The 24576-nt window shown below is 43.8% G+C and overlaps 1 protein-coding gene and 1 pseudogene across 1 annotated transcript in view; one reads left to right on the top strand and one right to left on the bottom strand.

Moving 5' to 3' along the window:
- The first annotated feature begins 727 nt into the window (after positions 1-727).
- The window catches only part of LOC134966728 (nicotinamide N-methyltransferase-like), a 150945-nt gene continuing 127096 nt past the window's right edge, over positions 728-24576 (top strand). Inside the window, exon 1 of the mRNA XM_063943713.1 lies at positions 728-878. Coding sequence (XP_063799783.1) covers positions 728-878 — 151 coding nt within the window. The remainder of the gene's footprint in view (positions 879-24576) is intronic.
- On the bottom strand, positions 15214-15332 carry LOC134968284 (5S ribosomal RNA; annotated as a pseudogene).

The following is a 24576-nucleotide window of genomic DNA, read 5'->3' as shown; positions in this document are numbered from 1 at the left end:
GAGTGTAAATTATGGTTTTTGAGGTTAATAATACTTTGGGATCAAAATGACCCCCAAATTCTATGATTTAAGCTGTTTTTTAGTGTTTTTGGAAAAAAACACCCGAATCCAAAACACACCCGAATCCGACAAAAATAATTCGGTGAGGTTTTGCCAAAACGCGTTCGAACCCAAAACACGGCCGCGGAACCGAACCCAAAACCAAAACACAAAACCCGAAAAATTTCAGGCGCTCATCTCTAGTGTGTTCAAACTGAAATCTAAATTGCAGTATAGAAATTAAGCAGCCAGTATTTACCCTGCACAGAAACAATATAACCCACCAAATCTAGCTCTCTCTGCACATTTTACATCTGCCCCACCTGCAGTGCAGCATGGTTTTGCCCATTAGTGTGCATTTTTAGTTTGCTAACAACCCTGAATAACCCCCAATATTTCTATATGTGTTTGCACTAGAAATATGTTTATTTGTCAATATATACATTTTAAAAAAGCAAAATGTTTATAATAGTAATGTATTCTGTTCTAGGAGATAATCACACGTCACCTGCATTCCCATGACCAGCTCATGAGGATGATAATCCATTGTGATAATATTGATGTTCCGGCTTCTGATGAATAATGTATACATACCTAGGTTCTGCTGAATATAAACAAAGTTCCTGGACCAGTCATATAAAAGAGGGAAGACGTGAGAGTCAGCCAGTCTGTGTCACAGTAATACAAGATGGATTCCAGCTCACATAAATTCTACCCTCAACATGGCTTTGATTCTAGAGAACATCTGGAAACATATTTTTCCGGTAAAGAAGAAATGGCCTTTACAGAGGATGCAATTAAATTTCCAATGGAGACTTTACACCAAATTTTCAATGAGGGTATGTATACTATACTGACTGACAGTAGTTAGTGTTTGTGCATGTAGGTGCGCAGTTGTGTTAGGGGACGTACAATATAAGCACTAATGGGAAGGGATCTATATACAAGACAAATATCTGCTCGGTGGAGCACTGCATAAAAAATTGGAGCTATATACATTATGTTAATAGATAATTTTGAAACTAGGGTTATATGTTTTTATTTTTAGATGAATTTGTTAAAGATAAGAATTAATTTTTTTCAATTACTTAAATGAAGTTGTCTTTGATGTACAAACATGTGACCATATCAAGGAGGTCTCTAGACTGCACACCCAAACTGTAATCAGAGGTGTTACCTTGCTGAGGCTTATAGTGCCACACTCAATGAGAAAAAAAGATGCAGGTGCACTTTACAAACATTACTACTTATAATATATTTGACAATACATTTTGCAATAAATAGAGGTTTTTAGCATAATCGTGGCCAAGGTTATGGGCTTACCCACCACATCCGGGTAACCTCATCGGGAAAGTTCCTAACATTCTGAGGGTTCAAGTCTAGGATGTGGAACACCTCCAAACCAGCCCAGCCAATACATGGCGGCGGGGGCTTCTGGCTGTTGCCTGGCAATGTGCGCTGCACTGTTTGATGGCCCGGCTGTTCCTAAGCAGCCAGGAAGCTACCCCTGTGTACAAGCAGCCACACAGCTGCACTAGGTTTTGTAATAGAAGGCAGAGCTGGATGGGACTCTCTGATTGGCTCCTGTTTCTTCTATTAGTCTGCCAGTCCAGTATTTCAATGCTGGTGACAGTTTAATTATGCAACTCTGTATTGTATGCATCATGGCTCAGCTCTGTGTCCTGAAACCCTGGTCCTGGCTTGGGTGAAATCTCCAGATTTTTCCTGTTAATTTCTGCCTGTGCCTTGTACTGTAACTGGAATTGGAAACTCAGTTATCCCTGCATAATCTCCAGACTCCGTCAGTTGGATCAAGTACTACAGTGTGTTTTATTATTACTATTAATTATTATTATTATTATTATTATTATTATTATTCTTTTAATTATATGGCATCAGAAGGGATCCACAGCACCCAATTATAGAGTACATAAATAAGTAAAACAGGAAAACAGCGACTTACAGTTGAAGACAATATAGGACAAGTACAGGGTACATAAACATAGCTGACATCAGGGTGTCACAAATCTGCAGGATTTGGTGTTGTCGAAGATGGTTTATGTAAAAGAAGGAAAAGTACATAAGGTACATGCCATCCCCTCTGGATATCCACCCAGCTCTTCTCCTCTTTCTACACTGTCTTTGTCCCCATGAAATGCTGCTGAGCTCTTCGTAGGCTCGGGAATTATCATGCCAACCTGTTATCTAGCTATGGTGCATATGTTCCCCTGTCTCCACTATAATCATATGCTTATTCCTCCATAATGACGGACAACAGCATTACTGATCCTAGCTGCCCAGCTGGAGTGGCAGCAGTTGTGTCTGGCATGTTTTTTTATTTTGTATGGACCGTTGGATTTTGTGTCTTCTGTAATCTCTCTCTGACTCTCTCTATCTCCTCTCCCCCTCTCTCGGTCCTTCCTCCCTCTCTTCCATGTATTCTCTTTCTGCCTCAGTCTCTCTCTCTCTGCTTCTTTACTTTACGCTGTCTCTCTCGCTGTGCTTTCTCTCGCTCTCTGCTAATCTTACGCTCTCTCTCTTATTAAATGTCTACCGCCAGCTCCCATCTCGCTACTTGTACCTGTCCACTGTCTCTCTCTTCCCTTTTGTTGTTGACCCCTCAGGGATGCCAGAAAGGTGGAGAAACACAGTAGTCCAGTTTGGAGATGACCAGTGAGTGGAAAAGGGACTTAGCAGCATCCTAGGTTAGAAAGGGTCTTATCCTGGAAATATTTTTAAGATGAACATGGCAGGTTTGTGAGAGGTGCTGAATCTGTGGTTTGACTGAGAATGAGAAGTAAAGTATTACTCCAAGACAGCGTACTTGGGGACTAGAAAGATATTAGTGCCATCAATAGATAATTAAATTGTGGTAGGTGAGGTTGTGCGGGAGGGTTGGAATATGATCAGCTCAGTCTTAGACATGTTAAGTTTAAGAAAGCATTGGGACATCCAAGAAGAGATAGCAGAGAGACAGTTGGAGATACGAGCGAGGAGAGTGGTGGAAAGGTCACAGGAGGAAACAGTAGAGTATCATCAGCAAAGAGATATTAGAAGTCAAAAGAGCTAATGAGTTTACCTAAAGAAGAGGTATAGAGAAAAAGAGAGAACCAAGAACAGTACCTTGGGGGACACCAACAGTTAGTGGAAGTAGGCAGGGCAGTCTTTTCATATGGGTTCAATGGGCAGTTCCCCAAGGGCCCTAGGAGTATAAGGAACATAGGCTGATAGCTGAGGGTCTCCTTTTTCCAGTGGTACCAGATTTTTTAAAATCGGCCCTGGGGAACCGGAGATATCTGACTCCAAAAGCAGTGGTCCCCATCTGAACCTGTTTATTACGCTTCCCAGCAAGATATCTTAGGTTCTGTCTGAGTTTTTTTGAGGGTAACTTTCAAAAGCTGTAACTCTCCCCTTTGGGTGGACAGTGGCAGCTTATCTCTAATATGCCCAGAACCAGAGATATCAGCCTTGCAGCAGCTGGTCCCTGCTCCAGCTCCACACGCCTGGTATGCAGTTTTATATTTTCATTGTGGATTGCTCTGGCTCCTGCACTCTGATCCCCAGTACCTCTAAAAGGTGAGACTCTCTAGTTTTTTATCTCATTGAAAGCCAAGAAATCTATTTCCAGGAACTAGAAAAATCTGCAGTCAAGCAAGCTGCCCTCCCATCGGAAAATTATGAATCTTAAGTCCACTCCACTATCCATCCCTCCCCTGCATATTAAACACCTCCTAAGTCATGTACCGGGGCCCCTTTATTCAGCCCACTGCCCTCTTCTACAGTTTAGTGTTCTCGCTCCTGCTCCATCTCACACCATCTGTGCTGTAAAGGACATCAAAGCTGCCACTGATAGCACCCCCCACCTCTACCACTGGAGAATGAGTAGGGACCCCAGTGCACTGCTTTGCCCAGGGGCCTTCACACTGCTGTTAAGATGGCCCCGGAGGTGGGGGGAGATGGAGTCATAAGAGGAGACAGAGGAGGAATGGTCTGAGGGGTAGGAGGACAGCCAGGAGAGGGCAGTAGCACACAGACCAAGGGAGTAAAGGATTTGCAGAAGCAGAATGTGGTCCAGAGTGTCAAAAGCAGCAAATACTGTAGGTAAAAAATAAATAAAAGAGTAGTGGGAGGAAAGAAAGATAGTAAGGTGGTTGCAGGCAATATGCTCAAGGAGATTAGAGGCAAAAGGGTGGAGAGAGATGGGTCGGTAGTTGGAGAGGGTATTTTGATCAAGAGATTTTTTTTAAGAATAGGGGAGATGAGTGCATGTTTGAAGGCAGAGAGGACAGTGCCTGATCATAGGGATAGATTGAAGAATTGGGCAAGATGGAAACAGTCAGAAAGAGAGAGACAGCAGAGGAGGTGGGAGGGTATAGCGTCAAGTGGGGAGGTGGTAGTGGGGGGAATGGATGAGGCTCATGACTTCCACACCAGATACATAAGATAAAGATGTCAGAGTTGGTAAGATGGATGGGAAGGGGTGGTAAGGGAAAGGAGGTGGCTGGTTGCTTATGGTCCAGTGAGATGTGATGTCCTGACATGGAGTAAATTTTGGATTTGAAGTACAGATAGAGCCACGCTCACCTGAGGTGGCTCCTCTGCAAACAAGCACTCCCAGCGTGATTAGGCGATCCGTCCGCCTAGTCACGCTGGGAGTGCACAGAGACGCTCCCATTCACAGCGTATCTGACGGAGACGCTCTCCATTCAAGTGAATGGGGCACGTCTCCACCACGGGCGCGCACGCCAAAATGGACAGAGATGCTCTCGGCAGTAGGCGCACCCGGGCAGGTGCGCCTCGTCACGTGACGGAGCCATGACTAGCGTGGCTCCATCTGTAAGTAGCAAAGTCAAGAGCAGAGAGAAAGGAGGGAAGACAAGGTGGGAAGAGGAAGAACTTGACAGTGGAAAAGTGGCATTAGAGGGTTGGAAGACTGGGAGGAGATGAAATTCTAGAATTATGACTGTTTAGCGAGGGAACGGGCAGCACTGAAGCATGAGACCATACGTTTTAAATTGAAGAAGTCTGCCTCAGAGCATGATTTCCTCCACTGTCGCTTGGCAGTGCGTGAGCATTTTTGCAGATATCTGGTGCATTTGGAATGCCAGGGTTGAGGTGTTGATCTGCAAGGATGAAAAGTGGTCAGTGGAGTGACAGAGCCAAAAGCAGAAGTAAGGGATGCATTTTATTTAGGGTAGAGGCTTGTTCAGGGCATGAGAGAGAGAGAAAATAGGAGAAAGAATTGAGTCAACAGGGAGGATAGAGAGGTGGTGTTGATAGCCCAAATGTCATGCCTAGTAATGGTAGCTTTAGGAGGTAGAGAAAGAGAACCAGAGAGGGTAACTTAAGAGAGAGAAGTTAGCATTCAGAAAGGAGAAATGGGGAGTTAGAAAATCAGATATCACAATGGTAGGTGAAGACCAGGTCACATGGGCGTGCGAGGAGGTCCACTGGGAGAGACCAAGTGAAGACATGAGATTCAGGAGTTTATAGGCTGGGGATTTTTTATTTTTTTTTAAACAATTTATTTTATTTTATGTCAACAATAAGAACAGGACATAACTGGAATAGGTGATCGACAGTACAATTGGTCAACAGTGTGTAGAGCATGTCCATTCACAGAGAACAGCAGATGAAAAAATAAAAATTTAACAGTTTGGTGATAAAACGATACAGGAGGATGTATTGAGTGCTGTCACAGAGATAGTATTGTATAACAGAGAAGAAAAACAAAAACAGAAAGATCAACAAAAAGCAAATATCTCAGAAAGCAAAGCATATAAATGTCTAATTTTAAGTGTGCTTTAGAGAAAAGGGGAACAGACGAGGTGGGGGGGGGGGGGGGGGGGAGAAAAACCTGAGAAAGAAAGGGAGAAAGAAAAAAAAATGGATTAAATAGTGCCGAGAAGGAGACGGCCAGTAATGAAGGGTAGAGGATTAAAGGGTGGGGGGGGGGGGGGGGAGAAGGGGTGAGGTGCTAGGAGGAGGAAAGGGGTAAGGGAGGGGCAGGGAATTTTGTGGGGATAGCGATAGAGAGGTTAAAATCACCAAAGATAAGATGTTGAGGAAATTGGAAGAGATGCCTGGGGCGCAGTAAATGACAGCAACTAAAAAATTAGCAGGTTGGAAGAGGTGTATTACATGGACCTCAAATGAAGAGAATGTAAGGGATGGTTCTGGGGGTATAAGTTGGTAGGAGAAGCTAGAAGGAAAAAGTAAACAACCACAAAAATTCCCTAGCGCTTATAAAGCCAGCAATCCTGCTCGTTTGGACCGTAAAAATGATTAATAATTTATAAGCTGCTCCCAAATGGCGCCACTGAAGCATCAAAAACCAAGAATAAATAGATACAAATATTATAAAAATATATCAAGAGAGCGCTATATAATTTCTAAATTTATTAATTACACTGTATTTAAAAGACATGTTAAAAATTTCATCATAACAAAACAATAGACACATATAACACAAAACAAATAAAATTCATACTATAATTGGTATGGCTATTGCAAGTCACTGATTATATCATGACCTATTAAAGATTAAAAAAGTGATCCGTGCTGTAAATATCCTTTTGTAGGAGAATGTTATTAGCACATATATTTATTATTTAGGCCTCTGTAATGTCTTTTTCAGACAAATATTAGACCCATTGATGTACACACGCTGCAGTTCTTTATAACGGTATTGGCATTAGTTGAGGTTTTGGTCTGATAATACAGACACGATGCTGATTCCTCCTCCGTTAAATTTTAAAGATAAGGGCAGAGGGAGGGCACCGAGGTTTTCCATCCTTAACTAGGTAAGGCTTATACACACGGGGCGACTTGTGCCTGCGTGCTAAGTGATCTAGTTAGCACCGATCGCTAAGCACACATCACTAGTATACACACAGCGATGTGTGCTGATCGATCTGTGCTAACCAGTGTTTTCTTTATGCATGCTAGGCGATCTGACTAGATTTATACTGCATGCATGCATGAATGATCTGAGCCGGCGATAGCGATGCACGGGGCCATGCATCGCTATAGCTATGGGACATACTGTACACACGGAGCGATTTGTGCTTCATTTCTAAGCGACCTGGTCAGAAAATAGGCAAAAATCGCTCAGTGTGCAGCCTCCACTAGTAACCTAAAAGCCGTCCAAAGGATTTTGGGCTTTGTAAATTATTATAGACAATTTATCAGCTTATTTTCTGCATTAGTGGCTCCAATCACTGCTTTGACCAAGAAAGGTACTGACCCATTCAACTGGTCCCTTCAAGCTATCCAAGCCTTTGAAACAAGTTTTCATCTCAGCTATAGTTCTCCAGCATCCAAACCTAGAACTATCCTTTGTCATGGAGGTGGAGGCCTCAAAAGTAAGAGTTGGAGCAATCCCGCCTCAGAGGGTCTCCAAGTATAATCAGTTACACCCCTGGGCCTTCTGGGAAATTTTCAGCTACAGAAGTAAAATACTATGTTGAGTATCATAAATTTCTAGCAATCAAATGGGCCTATGAGGACTGGAGACCTTGGTTAGAGTCCAGCACAGCGTCAGGAGGCAGAGCTGCTCGGTCTGCCCCTGTCAATGTGAGCCATGCAGCCCAGCCTAGTGCTCAGCCAGCACTGTTCCTTCTGCCAGGGCTACCATCAGAAATTGTGGGGCCCGGGACTGACAAAATAGACAGGGCCCCTCTCTCCTTAAAAAATAAAAGATACTACCACACTGCTCCACCCCCATGTGATGTCATACATTGTGACATTACATATAGGTGGGGTGTTGCGGACCTGCAGGAATGGTTTACAGAGAGCTGATGTGCATATAAGGCTTGTTTTAAGAAGTTCTCCCTGCGCATCAGCCTGCTGTTGATTCACAGACTGGTGCAGCTCTACAGGTATTGGCGGTAGGATCCAGGGATGGGTCCCCCTCTCTGTAAGGGCCCAGGACACCAGTCCCCACAGCCCGCCCTGATTGCTGCCCTGCCCTCTACCATCAACCTTTTGGCATTTGCCAGAATTGCTAGATGGACAGTCCAGCCCTGTGATACTGTGAGTTACCACCTTTATCCCATTGTTCCTGTGTGCAGCACATCACTGATTTATGAACCTTACGCTACTGAGTTACACTACCTCAGGGGTGGGCAATTATTTCAGCTGGGGGTCCGCTTAACACTTCCAGTGAATAGTCAAGGGCCACACACAAAATATCTTGTAAATCGTGTCTGAACTGCGCATGAACCGCAGTCCCTACCCCCATTCCCCTGAAACTATATTGCAGTCCCTACCCCCCTTCCCCCTACCCTGAACCTATATAGCAGTCCCTACCCTCCTTCCCCTGAGCCTATATAGCAGTCCCTACCCCCCTCCCCTGAACCTATATAGCAGTCCCTACCCTCCTTCCCCTGAACCTATATAGCAGTCCCTACCCCCCTTCCCCCCTCCCCTGAACCTATATAGCAGTCCCTACCCCCCTTCCCTGAACCTATATAGCAGTCCCTACCCCCCTTCCCCCCTTCCCTGAACCTATATAGTAGAGATGAGCGGGTTCGGTTTCTCGGAAACCGAACCCCCCGAACTTCACCCTTTTTACACGGGTCCGAGGCAGGTTTGAACCTTCCCGCCTTGCTCGGCTAACCCGAGCGCGCCCGAACGTCATCATCCCACTGTCGGATTCTCTCGAGATTCGGATTCTATATAAGCAGCCGCGTGTCGCCGCCATTTTCACTCGTGCATTGGAGATGATAGGGAGAGGACGTGGCTGGCGTCCTCTCCGTTTATTGTTGAACTTGATTGCTTTATTGCTTAATTGTGGGGAGGACTGGGGAGCAGCTGTTAGGAGGAGTACAGTGCAGAGTTTTGCTGATCAGTGACCACCAGTTTTATCCGTTTTCTGCCTGAAAAAAAACACTCCATATCTGTGCTCAGTGTGCTGCATAATATATCTGTGCTCACACTGCTTAATTGTGGGAACTGGGGAGCAGCTGTATTATATAGCAGGAGTACAGTGCAGAGTTTTGCTGACAGTGACCACCAGTATACGTTGTCTGCTTGAAAAACACTCCATATCTGTGCTCAGTGTGCTGCTTTATTGTGGGGACTGGGGACCACCAGTATAATTAATATTATATAGGAGGAGTACAGTGCAGAGTTTTGCTGACCAGTGACCACCAGTATACTATATATAGCAGTACGATACGGAAGGCCACTGCTGTGCCTACCTCTGTGTCGTCATTAAGTATACTATCCATCTACATTCTATACCTGTGGTGCATTTTAGTTTTGCAGTTTGCTGACACAGTGACCACCAGTATACTATATATAGCAGTACGATACGGAAGGCCACTGATGTGCCTACCTCTGTGTCGTCATTAAGTATACTATCCATCTACATTCTATACCTGTGGTGCATTTTAGTTTTGCAGTTTGCTGACACAGTGACCACCAGTATACTATATATAGCAGTACGATACGGAAGGCCACTGCTGTGCCTACCTCTGTGTCGTCATTAAGTATACTATCCATCTACATTCTATACCTGTGGTGCATTTTAGTTTTGCAGTTTGCTGACACAGTGACCACCAGTATACTATATAATATAGCAGTACGATACGGAAGGCCACTGCTGTGCCTACCTCTGTGTCGTCATTAAGTATACTATCCATCTACATTCTATACCTGTGGTGCATTTTAGTTTTGCAGTTTGCTGACACAGTGACCACCAGTATACTATATAATATAGCAGTACGATACGGAAGGCCACTGCTGTGCCTACCTCTGTGTCGTCATTAAGTATACTATCCATCTACATTCTATACCTGTGGTGCATTTTAGTTTTGCAGTTTGCTGACACAGTGACCACCAGATACTATATAATATAGCAGTACGATACGGAAAGGCCACTGCTGTGCCTACCTCTGTGTCGTTATTAAGTATACTATCCATCTACATTCTATACCTGTGGTGCATTTTAGTTGTGCGCAGTATATATAGTAGTAGGTCATTGCTATTGATACTGGCATATAATTCCACACATTAAAAAATGGAGAACAAAAATGTGGAGGGTAAAATAGGGAAAGATCAAGATCCACTTCCACCTCGTGCTGAAGCTGCTGCCACTAGTCAAGGCCGAGACGATGAAATGCCATCAACGTTGTCTGCCAAGGCCGATGCCCAATGTCATAGTAGAGAGCATGTAAAATCCAAAAATCAAAAGTTCAGTAAAATGACCCAAAAATCTAAATTGAAATCGTCTGATGAGAAGCGTAAACTTGCCAATATGCCATTTACGACACGGAGTGGCAAGGAACGGCTGAGGCCCTGGCCTATGTTCATGGCTAGTGGTTCAGATTCACATGAGGATGGAAGCACTCATCCTCTCGCTAGAAAACTGCAGTGCCACTCCTAGATGGGCCAGGTGTTTGTGTCGGCCACTTGTGTCGCTTATCTTAGTCACACAGCGACCTTGGTGCGCCTCTTTTTTTCTTTGCATCATGTGCTGTTTGGGGGCAATTTTTTTTGAAGTGCCATCCTGCCTGACACTGCAGTGCCACTCCTAGATGGGCCAGGTGTTTGTGTCGGCCACTTGTGTCGCTTAGCTTAGTCACACAGCGACTTTGGTGCGCATCTTTTTTTCTTTGCATCATGTGCTGTTTGGGGACAATTTTTTTTAAGTGCCATCCTGCCTGACACTGCAGTGCCACTCCTAGATGGGCCAGGTGTTTGTGTCGGCCACTTGTGTCGCTTAGCTTAGTCACACAGCGACTTTGGTGCGCATCTTTTTTTCTTTGCATCATGTGCTGTTTGGGGACAATTTTTGTGAAGTGCCATCCTGCCTGACACTGCAGTGCCACTCCTAGATGGGCCAGGTGTTTGTGTCGGCCACTTGTGTCGCTTAGCTTAGTCACACAGCGACCTTGGTGCGCCTCTTTTTTTCTTTGCATCATGTGCTGTTTGGGGACAATTTTTTTGAAGTGCCATCCTGCCTGACACTGCAGTGCCACTCCTAGATGGGCCAGGTGTTTGTGTCGGCCACTTGGGTCGCTTAGCTTAGTCACACAGCGACCTTGGTGCAAATTGTAGGACTAAAAATAATATTGTGAGGTGCGAGGTGTTCAGAATAGACTGGAAATGAGTGGAAATTATGGTTATTGAGGTTAATAATACTATGGGATCAAAATGACCCCCAAATTCTATGATTTAAGCTGTTTTTTAGGGTTTTTTGACAAAAACACCCGAATCCAAAACACACCCGAATCCGACAAAAAAATTTCGATGAGGTTTTGCCAAAACGCGTCCGAATCCAAAATACGGCCGCGGAACCGAATCCAAAACCAAAACACAAAACCCGAAAAATGTCCGGTGCATATCACTACTTTATAGCAGTCCCTACCCTCCTTCCCCTGAACCTATATAGCAGTCCCTACCCCCCTCCCCTGAACCTATATAGCAGTCCCTACTCCCCTTCCCTGAACCTATATAGCAGTCCCTACCCCCCTTCCCCCCTCCCCTGAATCTATATAGCAGTCCCTACCCCCCTTTCCCCCCACCTATATAGCAGTCCCTACCCCCCCTTCCCCTGAAACTATATAGCAGTCCCTACCCCCCTTCCCCCCTCCCCTGAACCTATATAGCAGTCCCTACCCCCTTCCCTGAACCTATATAGCAGTCCCTACCACCCTTACCCCTCCCCTGGCATGAAACTGTGGTGCCATGATGAGCGGATGGATACATCTACCTGTCTGCTGTGAAAAAGGTGCTTTACTGGCAACGAAACATCAGCTTTGACTGAGATGTAATGTAACTTGTCTACTAAAGATTGCTATCATTTACTTTGGAGTGCCGCAGTTTTCTTTTCCTACTATATATATATATATATATATATATATATATATATATATATATATATATATATATATATATATATAGACAAGCAAAGATGCGGCACTCACGAACACTTTGGAAGAAGTCACAGACCCAGTGCAGGTACAGTCAACGTTTCAATCCTTTATGGATTTTCGTCAGGAACAAGCATGTTGACTGTACCTGCACTGGGTCTGTGACTTCTTCCAAAGTGTTCGTGAGTGCCGCATCTTTGCTTGTCCATATCCTTCTTATGAGGGCACCAGAACAAGTAATACATCAGGTGGAGTGCCGGGTTAACTGCATTGTGTGTATATATATATATATATATATATATATATATATATATATATACACACACAGTGGGGCAAAAAAGTATTTGGACAGCCACCGATTGTGCAAGTTGACCCACTTAAAAAGATGAGAGAGGTCTGTAATTTCCATCATAGGTACACTTCAACTGTGAGAGACAGAATCTGAAAAAAACACACAGGAAATCACATTGTATGATTTTTAAACAATTTATTTGTATATTATAAATATTTGGACAATCAAAAAGTTTAACTCAATACTTTGTAATATAACCTCGGTTGGCAATTACAGAGGTCAAACGTTTCCTGTAGTTCTTGACCAGGTTTGCACACACTGTAGCAGGTATTTTGGCCCACTCTTCCATGCAAATCTTCTCTAGATCTGTCATGTTTTGGGCTGTCGCCGGGCAACACGGACTTTCAACTCCCTCCACAGATTTTCTATTGGGTTGTGGTCTGGAGACTGGCTAGGCCACTACAGGACCTTGAAATGCTTCTTACGGAGCCACTCCTTAGTTGCCTGGGCAGTGTGTTTGGGGTCATTGTCATGTTGGAAGACCCAGCCACGTTCCATCTTCAATGCTCTTACTGAGGGAAGGAGGTTTTTGACCAAAATCTCCATTCATCCTCTCCTTAATACGGATCGGTCGTCCTGTCCCTTTTGCAGAAAATCAGCCCCAAAGCATGATGTTTCCACCCCCATGCTTCACAGTGGGTATGGTGTTCTTGGGATGCCATTCATCATTCTTCTCCCTCCAAACACGGCGAGTGGAGTTTATACCCAAAAGTTTGATTTTGCTCTCATCTGACCACATTACATTCTCCTAATCCTCCTCTGGATCATCCAGATGGTCACTGGCAAACTTTAGATGGGCTTGGACATGTGCTGGCTTAAGCAGGGGGACCTTTCGGGAACGTAGTGTTTTGCTTTGTGACTGTGGTCCCAGCTCTCTTGAGGTCATTGTCCAGATCCCCCCGTGTAGTTCTGGGCTGATTCCTCACCGTTCTCACCTCACGAGGTGAGATCTTGCATGGAGCCCCAGGTCGAGCAAGATTGTCAGTGATCTTGTATATCTTCCATTTTTTTATAATTGCGCCAACAGTTGATCTCTTCTCACCAAGCTGCTTGTCTATTGTCGAGTAGCTCATCCCAGCCTTGTGCAGCTCTACAATTTTGTCCCTGGTGTCCTTAGACAGCTCTCTGGTCTTGGCCATGGTGGAGAGGTAGCAGTCTGACTGTTTGAGGGTGTGGACAGGTGTATTTTATACAGATAACCAGTTCAAACAGGTGCCATTAATACAGGTAACGAGTGGAGGTTAGAAGTGCTTCTTAAAGAAGAAGTAACTGGTCTGTGAGAGCCAGAAATCTTGCTGCTTGGTATGTGTCCAAATACTTATTTTCCGCAAGAATATACAAATAAATTGTTTAAAAATCATACAATGTGATTTCCTGTTTTTTTTCAGATTCTGTCTCTCACAGTTGAAGTGTACCTATGATGGAAATTACAGACCTCTCTCATCTTTTTAAGTGGGTAAACTTGCACAATCGGTGGCTGTCCAAATACTTTTTTGCCCCACTGTATATATATATATATATGTATATAGTCCTCTAGATACTCTCCTGGCAGAGAGAGCAAAACACGGCACTGCAGGGTTTTCAAATAGCTGAAGTTTAATTCAACGTTTCGGGACCCAAAGTCCCGTCGTCAGGAAAATATCATACAAACAGTGACATGTGAAGGGCTTCACATGTCACTGTTTGTATGATATTTTCCTGACGTTGAATTAAACTTCAGCTATTTGAAAACCCTGCAGTGCCGTGTTTTGCTCTCTCTGCCAGGAGAGTATCTAGAGGACTATTTATTTACACAAGGGCACGCAGGTACTTGTTATCACTATCATGTAGAGTGCCGATCCAGCAGCATCCCTATATATGTATATATATACATATATATATTTACACACTTATAGTTAGGTGCTACTATATGTATGAACAGGTAGAAGGGTTGATCTGCACACAGCAATTCACTAAAGTTGGGGGCATATATCTGTCTCTTTTTTTCTTTGTGTAATGTAATGCCATTGTATGCTTTGAATATATGCCGTACTTTAATTCTAATGTTGCATATTAAATTACTGAGTACCAATTGTCACAGGATCATGATGGAAGAGGAGGAGAGTGGATCTATCAATAAAATTGGTTGGTTTTAAGCAACATTCTAAGTGTAAGTGGTCAGTAATATATCTACTAAATACTTTCCCATTGCTCTAGGAATTGCACAATGTATAGACAATATTTATTGTGGAGTTTCCCCAAATAGTCCCCTGGTATTGGAATTCAATTGCATATACTTGGGTGGAGGCACTAGCTTAATTTACTATCCAACGTATACTGTGAGAGGAAAAGGGGGTTACAGTACATTTGGAGGCACTGCATGAGATACACATGTTGAATACATGAATGTATTGGGGGTATACCGCACTGGAGAATGGTAAGGTATCTAATAGATATTGTTAGAACCAAAATACATAATACAACGAGAAAATCTGAGTTTTCTAATGTTATCTTGAGTTTGGTGGTGCACCCTGAGTCAGTGGTAAGACATACAACAAAAGGGAGAGAAGAAGACTCTTTTGTGGGTGCACTCTTGTATGTTTAAGAGGTCTCAGAAGAGACAATAAGTAAAGATTATAAATGAATTTTTAAATATAACTTTTATTAACAATAATTGATAAAATAGTAGAGTTTACTGTCAAAAATTGGAGGTAGGGGTGGGGGGAAGGGTGGGGGGGAGTTGGGGAAAAGAAAGGGGGAACACAGAACGAATTAATTACAGTGTAAATACTGAATATTGTTCTGGAATGCCTGGGTGCGATAATAACAGCTGGAGACCCTGAAAATTGAAGCGTTTTTATTCTCTCATGAGCGATGATGAGGAGACAGATGGGATGATTAAAGATGGAATGAGCAAGATGAATCTGCTGTCAGTGTTAGACGCTGAGCAAAACCGTCCAGGAATTTCTACTAAACTGAGTATTCCTCGAGAGTCTCCCACTCGAGTACTGACCCAGCCCTACACTGCTTAGCTTCCAAGATCGGAAGGATTCGGGCGTTACCAGTGTGGTATGATAGTAGAAAAAATATTAGATATCGAGGGCTCGAGAATCACTGATGAGAGTTCACGAAAATGGAGAAATAAGAGAAAAGAAAAGACAAGAGAATGGGTGGAGGAGGAAAATAGGGGATCTGCTGCCACCGTTAGACCGGGATAATTACCCCTGAATCAGTGGTGAGAGTCCTGAAGATAGTATAAAGTGAGGAAAAGGAAACGATACTGATAGGTAAAAAATTTTTTTTTGAGATTGGTTGATAGACAATGGGCTGCTTGATTGCAGGATGCTGATAGTACCTATGATAAAGGTACTAGGTGTGATAAAAAGCAATTTGTACACAATTAGCAGTCAAATAAATTGATTAGACCCATACATCACCATCAATTTGCTACTATCAGATTATTACAATTATACCAAAATGGTATCAGGTGGAAAAAGAAGGAGAAAATGAACAACAATTTCTTATTTGTGTTCCGCTGTATGCAGAGCTGCAGAAATACTATATAATATGATTGCAAGATGCTGATAGTACCTATGATAAAGGTACTTGGTGTGATAAAGAGCAATTGTACACAATTAGCAGATAATTAAATTGATTGGAACCATGCATCACCATCAATTTGATGCTGACAGATTATTGCACATTGTACCAAAATGGTATCAGGTGAAAAGAGAAAGAGATAATGAACAACAGTTGATTATACAGAGCTGCAGCAATGCTATATAATACGCAGTATAGAGGATAGTGATAAATTGCTCAGCCAAATGATTAGATCAATATTAATGACTGAAAATAAAGGTTTAAACAGTATCCTATGTGGTATTAAGCCGCTAAATGCCGACTATCTGTAAAACGGGTACTTGCAAAAAACAGCTTGATGAATGCTATTATCAAATATAAATATGCAAAAAGATGCTGATATTGAGCAGATATTACCCGGAATTGTATGGAACGATCAGTCACTAATATGAGCAGGATACTTTCTGAGTGCGGAATGTCCGTGTCAAAGTCCAGGCAAATTGAAGATGCAGGATACACTGGTTCCCAGGAGCTGAGCAGTTCGTTTATAGCCGCACTGCCGATCAAAGTACCTGATGTATTGTGGAGACGTGGTCAGGTTGGCTGAGGAGAAGAGAGACACAATGTTCCTGGTCCCATCGCGGCAGTATCTAGCGGCGGCGGGTTGATGCAGCGGCTGCTGGGGAAAGAGCGGCTCGTGGTTCAGGATGTCCGGAATCAGCTGTCACACCCAGGCAGTGGGGGTAGGGAACGGAAAACTAGTTTCACCCGTTCACCGGGCTTGATCACTTCCTGTTCCCAGAGGGGATAGTGCAGGCTTTATCTTGCAAGGGAGCTGGTCGTTGTCCAATCAAAAGGGAGGCGTGTCCTGTGTTTGTAAATTGCTGCACAGGTGGAACGGTTGTTCTGTTTAGTATTGGTTCCCTATTATGCTTGCAATTAGTGGCCCATTGCACAAAAGGAAAAAACAGAGAATATGTGTGAGAAATATACAAGGTTATTAGATAAAAAATGAGCATCTTGCTTATTATATAAGTGGACATAGTGAAAAAATGGAAATAAAAATAAAAAAAAATAAAAATAAAATGGGGAAAATTAGCAAAAAAGAATAAATGAATGAAAATAATAAAATTGAAGCTTTCACAAATTGTTTATGAAATATTTAGATGATAAGAATAGATTAAATTTAAGTATAATAAATGATAATTGCTGGAAAAATATGTTAGGACAGCATATCTTGTCTGGAGTTATAAACAAACACGTTGTAAACATTGCATGAGGATATTCATAAATATGTTAATTTGGATTAATAATGCAAGTGACGTCGATGGAAGTGGTGGGAATGATTGTGAGAAAGGATGGTATGGAAAGGATGGGGAGTGAGGTGGAAAGGAATGGGGGGGATGGAGTGGGGGGGGGGGAAAGGCGGGGGAGAGAGGGGGAAGGGGGGAGGGGGTTTAAGATTGTGGGGTGTTGGGGTGTTGGGATATGGTTGGGGTGTTGTGGTTTGCAGTGTGGTGGGAATGTGTGTGTGGTGTCGAAGGTGATGATCCTGTGTGGGCGAGAAGTATAATGATATGGTGAGATGAGGAAGGGGGGTAGAGATGTAAGGGATAGGAGTGGGTTGACAATGGGAGTGCTGTGTGGAAACGTGTTAGTAGGTTGTGAAATATGTCGGAATTTGCTGGGTCACTGTAATGGGATGGATGTGAGGTGCATGTGAATGGACTGCGGATGTGATGGTGCCGAGTATGTGGTGGAGGTGGGCGTGAAAGTGCTGATGAAAGAAGGGTGAATGTGATGTGTTATGAATAGGGGTGTACTGGATGTGAGTGTACTGAGGGGTGTTGAATACTCAGGTGTAGGGATAGCACAGTCTCCAATATGACACAGATCACTTGAAGGGAGGCTTGTGATAGGTGTGTAAGCAAGAAGGTTGTTCCATGGAAGAGTTTTGTGTTGTATGGGGACCTCACAAACACCACTGATGGACCAAACTGAAAATGCCAAAACTGTGACCAGACCTGGTAGGCAGAAAGCAATGCCCCAGATCAACCCACCACACCAGCTCCTGAGTCTGGTGAAAGATGGTGAGGTGGAGCTGAGGTCCTGATTAGTGACAGCCAGATAGATTTTCGGATGCACTGATGGAGAGCCAGAGATGCGGCTAAGTGACAGTTGATAGACACCTCGGAGGCTGACCAGGAGGCAGACCATGGGAGCAGCTGTGAAAGGAGAGGGGTGGAGAAAGAAGACATCCCCTCTGACAATGCTGAGGTTCTTGGAAGCAGCCTATAGAGGTAAAAAGCAGGCTATTTTTAGTGAGGAGGAGGACTGAGGCAGCAGAGGTTCAGCTTGCCAGTGACTGCTGAGACAGGCCTGTGGAAAGTTCTACACACCCTTTCAGAACATTAAACATTGTCAATAATCTACAGTACTCTGCAGGCATTCATCAAAACTGCAGTCTTAGCTATAAAACAAGTGTGATTTGGAGCTTTCAAAGAAGAATCTTGAGGGATCAAAGTAGAGTGAAGCACACACTAGGCTAGTATAGGTGAACGAACGCCCCAAGAGAAATTATCCTGTGCCAAGCCCTCTCAGCTAAAAATGGACACATATATATTTCATTCAGCGATTACTCAACTACTGAAACAATAACGTCTGTACAGTTTTGAGACCAAGCCAGGGAGTATTAAAGTTGATAAACAACAAAATACAGCCTACCAGGAAAACACAGGGATTTTTTTGGCAAGTTACAGTACCAAAACATTTAACCTACCTGTGTTTTCCAGTGCATCACTGAAAAACCTTGCCAGGCAGAACTACCAGGACTAGCCTGGGAGTGGTGTATAGTTGATTAATAAATTACAGTTGTATGCATATTGATGTAAAGAGTTATAGCTTGTTTCCTAACATTTATTCTTGGTGGAAGATTGATATTTACACTGTATGTGCGATATTGACATGATTTTATGGTTTAACAGTGGTAAAAGAAAAAGTTAGTAGATAAGAATAGGTAATAGGATTAAGATGAGCGGTTCAGTTTCTAAGGAAGCTGAACCCACCCAAACTTCTGGGATCCGAGCCAATCTGAGCCTTAGCTCAGATCTCCCTCTCTGCCCTGGATCCCTAACCCAGGCAAAACCTTATGATCCCGCTGTTGGTTCTCGCGGGTTTTGCCTCGGGCACCAGACTTCAATGTCCTATTGAATTCAATGATCACTGATTGGCTGAGAGAGCCATCTCATCAGCTCTTCACTGATGCATTACTGGGAGGAGGCGGGGATGTCCCAGCAGGCTCAGCATGGCCACGCCTCATCCCAATAATGCCTCAGTGAAAAGCCGACCAGGACAGGACAGGGGGCAGCACGCTGCAGCAGCACAGAAAACTCTCTCTTTGAAGTAGGAGTCTCCATGGGGATCCCGTGGTAAGTGCTTCCTGCAGGGAGGTGGGGGGGGGGGTAATCGGTGGGAGCACCAAAATTTATTTTTTTATTCCCCCCAGCCACAAAACATCTGACTCCCCTGATTGAAAAAAAAAATACAAAACCAAAGCCAAAACCAGATGATGAATTAAAACCAAAACCAAAAGCCAGCAAAAATGGTCTGGCACACATTTATAAATAAGATAGCATAGTAATTGTTTCTATATATATATATATATATATATATATATATACTGTATGTGTGTGTGTATATATATATATATATACAGTGTGGGTGTTTGCAGTGTTGGAAGCCACAGTCCATAGGCCCCCTCTCCACAGAAACAGGCGGCACTCCACGGATTTCATGTGAAACAAAAGTTTTATGAAACAAACACCATGTGTCCTTGACAAAAACACCTGCCGCGGTGTTGAAACGTTGGACTCGTCATGCTGTTTGTTTCATAAAACTTTTGTTTCACATGAAATCCGTGGAGTGCCGCCTGTTTCTGTGGAGAGGGGGCCTATGGACTGTGGCTTCCAACACTGCAAACACCCACACTGTGCATTGATCTGAGGAGGGCACCCGGTCTGTATCTACATGTTTTGGAGTGCCAACTATTCCCATTCTATATATATATATTAGTGATGAGCGGGTTCGGTCCTCGGGATCCGAACCCGCCCGAACTTCACCTTTTTTTTCACGGGTCCGAGCGACTCGGATCCTCCCGCCTTGCTCGGTTAACCCGAGCGCGCCCGAACGTCATCATCCCGCTGTCGGATTCTCGCAAGATTCGGACTCTATATAAGGAGCCGCGCGTCGCCGCCATTTTCACACGTGCATTGAGATTGAAAGGGAGAGGACGTGGCTGGCGTCCTCTCCGTTATAGTAGAAAAGACTGAGTGACTTAGTTATAATTTTGGGGAGGATTGGGGATGGGGAGCAGCTGTTAGGGAGTACAGTGCAGGGTTTTGATTATAATACCACCAGTGAGTTTAATCCATTGTTTCTCTGCCTGAAAAAAACGCTCCACCATATCTGTGCTCACTCAGTGTGCTGCACTGCTGCATATATCTGTGCTGAGTGCACTGCTCACACTGCCTAATTGTGGGGACTGGGGAGCAGTTATAGCAGGAGTACAGTGCACAGTTTTGCTGACAGTGACCACCAGTCCAGTATACGTTTGTCTGCCTGAAAAACACTCCTGTGGTGGCTTTTTTTTTCCTTCATACTAGTTTAGCAGTCTGCTGACAGTGTCCACCAGGTCCGTTATTATTATACAGTATATTATATATTATATATAGCAGTACGGTAGGCCACGGCTGTACCTACCTCTGTGTCGTCAGTGCACTCGTCGTCCATAAGTAATATAATACTCTACTATCCATCCATCTACATTGTATACCTGTGGTGGTTTTTTTTTTCTTCATACTAGTTTAGCAGTCTGCTGACAGTGTCCACCAGGTCCGTTATTATTATTATACAGTATATTATATATATATATAGCAGTACGGTAGGCCACGGCTGTACCTACCTCTGTGTCGTCAGTGCACTCGTCGTCCATAAGTAATATAATACTATACTATCCATCCATCTACATTGTATACCTGTGGTGGGTTTTTTTTTCTTCATACTAGTTTAGCAGTCTGCTGACAGTGTCCACCAGGTCCGTTATTATTATTATACAGTATATTATATATATATATAGCAGTACAGTAGGCCACGGCTGTACCTACCTCTGTGTCGTCAGTGCACTCGTCGTCCATAAGTAATATAATACTATACTATCCATCCATCTACATTGTATACCTGTGGTGGTTTTTTTTTTCTTCATACTAGTTTAGCAGTTTGCTGACAGTGTCCACCAGGTCCGTTATTATTATTATACAGTATATTATATATATATATAGCAGTACGGTAGGCCACGGCTGTACCTACCTCTGTGTCGTCAGTGCACTCGTCGTCCATAAGTAATATAATACTATACTATCCATCCATCTACATTGTATACCTGTGGTGGTTTTTTTTTTCTTCATACTAGTTTAGCAGTCTGCTGACAGTGTCCACCAGGTCCGTTATTATTATTATACAGTATATTATATATATATATAGCAGTACGGTAGGCCACGGCTGTACCTACCTCTGTGTCGTCAGTGCACTCGTCGTCCATAAGTAATATAATACTATACTATCCATCCATCTACATTGTATACCTGTGGTGGTTTTTTTTTTCTTCATACTAGTTTAGCAGTCTGCTGACAGTGTCCACCAGGTCCGTTATTATTATTATTATACAGTATATTATATATATATATATATATATATATATATATATATATAGCAGTACGGTAGGCCACGGCTGTACCTACCTCTGTGTCGTCAGTGCACTCGTCGTCCATAAGTAATATAATACTATACTATCCATCCATCTACATTGTATACCTGTGGTGGGTTTTTTTTTCTTCATACTAGTTTAGCAGTCTGCTGACAGTGTCCACCAGGTCCGTTATTATTATACAGTATATTATATATATATATAGCAGTACGGTAGGCCACGGCTGTACCTACCTCTGTGTCGTCAGTGCACTCGTCGTCCATAAGTAATATAATACTATACTATCCATCCATCTACATTGTATACCTGTGGTGGCTTTTAGTTGTGCGCATTAAAATATGGAGAACAAAAATGTGGAGGTTAAAAAAATAGGGAAAGATCAAGATCCACTTCCACCTCGTGCTGAAGCTGCTGCCACTAGTCATGGCCCGAGACGATGAAATGCCATCAACGTCGTCTGCCAAGGCCGATGCCCAATGTCATAGTACAGAGCATGTAAAATCCAAAACACAAAAGATCAGTAAAATGACCCAAAAATCAAAATTAAAAGCATCTGAGGAGAAGCGTAAACTTGCCAATATGCCATTTACGACATGGAGTGGCAAGGAACGGCTGAGGCCCTGGCCTATGTTCATGGCTAGTGGTTCAGATTCACATGAGAATGGAAGCACTCATCCTCTCGCTAGAGGACAATTCCATCTTGCACCTCTTTTTTCTTTTTTCGCAGGTGATGGACAAGGTTTAATTGTTTGAAGATCCGCAGGCACACCCGCACCACCCAGCGGTACCCCCATGTCACGCCCACACCACCCAGAGGGACGGCAATGCTCGCACAACCCCAAGATGTCCGCACCACCTAGAGGTGCCCCCACACCATGACCTCACCACCCAGAGGCACTACCACGATACGTTCGCACCACCCGGAGGCACGACCATGCCCACACCACGTCTGCACCACCCAGTGGAACCCCCACGCCGTACCCGCACCGCCCAGAGGCACCCCTATGTCCGCACCGCCCAGAGGCACCCCCATGCCATGTCTGCACCACCCAGTAGAACCCACACGCCATGTCCGCACCGCCCAGAGGTGCGGCCGCACTATGGAGAGAACATTCCCGTATTTATGCAGTAATTGCATCTGAAAAATCTTTTTTTTTTGAAGGGTCATCCTGCGTGACACTGCAGTGCCACTCCTAGATGGGCCAGGTGTTTGTGTCGGCCACTTGGGTCGCTGAGCTTAGTCACACAGCTACCTCATTGCGCCTCTTTTTTTCTTTGCGTCATGTGCTGTTTGGGGGGGTTTTTTTTGAAGGGCCATCCTGCGTGACACTGCAGTGCCACTCCTAGATGGGCCAGGTGTTTGTGTCGGCCACTAGGGTCGCTTAGCTTAGTCACACAGCTACCTCATTGTGCCTCTTTTTTTCTTTGCGTCATGTGCTGTTTGGGGAGTATTTTTTTGAAGGGCCATCCTGCGTGACACTGCAGTGACACTCCTAGATGGGCCAGGTGTTTGTGTCGGCCACTTGGGTCGCTGAGCTTAGTCACACAGCTACCTCATTGCGCCTCTTTTTTTCTTTGCGTCATGTGCTGTTTGGGGAGTATTTTTTTGAAGGGCCATCCTGCCTGACACTGCAGTGCCACTCCTAGATGGGCCAGGTGTTTGTGTCGGCCACTAGGGTCGCTTAGCTTAGCCATCCAGTGACCTCGGTGCAAATTTTAGGACTAAAAATAATATTGTGAGGTGTGAGGTGTTCAGAATAGACTGAAAATGAGTGGAAATTATGGTTATTGAGGTTAATAATACTATGGGATCAAAATAACCCCCAAATTCTATGATTTAAGCTGTTTTTTAGGGTTTTTTGAAAAAAACACCCGAATCCAAAACACACACGAATCCGACAAAAAAAATTTGGTGAGGTTTTGCCAAAACGCGTTCGAACCCAAAACACGGCCGCGGAACCGAACCCAAAACCAAAACCCGAAAAATTTCCGGTGCACATCACTAATATATATATATATATATAGAATCCACAATATGCCGGCACTCCATATAAAGTAACAACGTGCTCCGGTGCTAACACCCAATAGCCATAGGTATCCAATGCAGAAAGAAGGAGGCACTCGGAGACAGCAAGGTAAGACAAAATGATGTATTCAAAATCGGTCAAGTACTTTCGAGGTCAGAACCCCGTCATCAGGACCACATCACAAAAAATTATAGCCACAAGACAATACCACACTTACCCCACTTAAATCCCCCTCCACAGTCATGCTGGCTGGCAACGCCGGACTCCGGGATCCAATGGCCGGAAGTGCGTCATCGTGACCTACTTCCTGTGGACGCGGCCAGCATTACCACAGCAACCGCTGGTTTGCGTTCCACAGAGATCACGTGTGCATTCCACACTGCCCCCTCCTCCCATGCAGTAATTGCCATGGCACCAGGATCATCAGGGGGCCAATCGCACGATCTGTGGAGGAACAGACAAAACACAATTACATACATAAATAGAAACATATAACAGTGAGAAATAAATAAATCAATGCAATATTTTCACTACAGATAGATATTCAATGCATATACATGAAGCACCTACACTAAGGAGTTCCAGTTAATTTTATCATTAAGCCCTGCTGGTTTAATGGTACCCAGTCTCACTATCCACCTGGATTCTTTTATTAGCAAAGCCTTTGCCCTATCGCCACCCCTTATGGAAGCAGGCACATGATCGATCATTAAATATTTGATCGATTCCTGGGGATGATTGAATTCGAGGAAATGACGTGCCACTGGTTGGTCCACGTCCCTACCATTGAAAATCAATTTCAAGGCAGATCTGTGCGCATTCATGCGCTCCTTAAACTTCCGTGAGGTCTGCCCAACGTAGTATAAACCATACCTAATAATAATAAACCTTATCCACATGTGGGTGTTTGAACTTCTTACACTGTACTAGGAATTTGCAGGTAATGCAGTTATTACAACT

This window comes from Pseudophryne corroboree, chromosome 10, assembly GCF_028390025.1.
Source record: "Pseudophryne corroboree isolate aPseCor3 chromosome 10, aPseCor3.hap2, whole genome shotgun sequence".
NCBI lineage: Eukaryota > Metazoa > Chordata > Amphibia > Anura > Myobatrachidae > Pseudophryne > Pseudophryne corroboree.
Note: the sequence above shows the minus strand (reverse complement) of the source record. Positions and strands in the feature narration are given on the sequence as shown.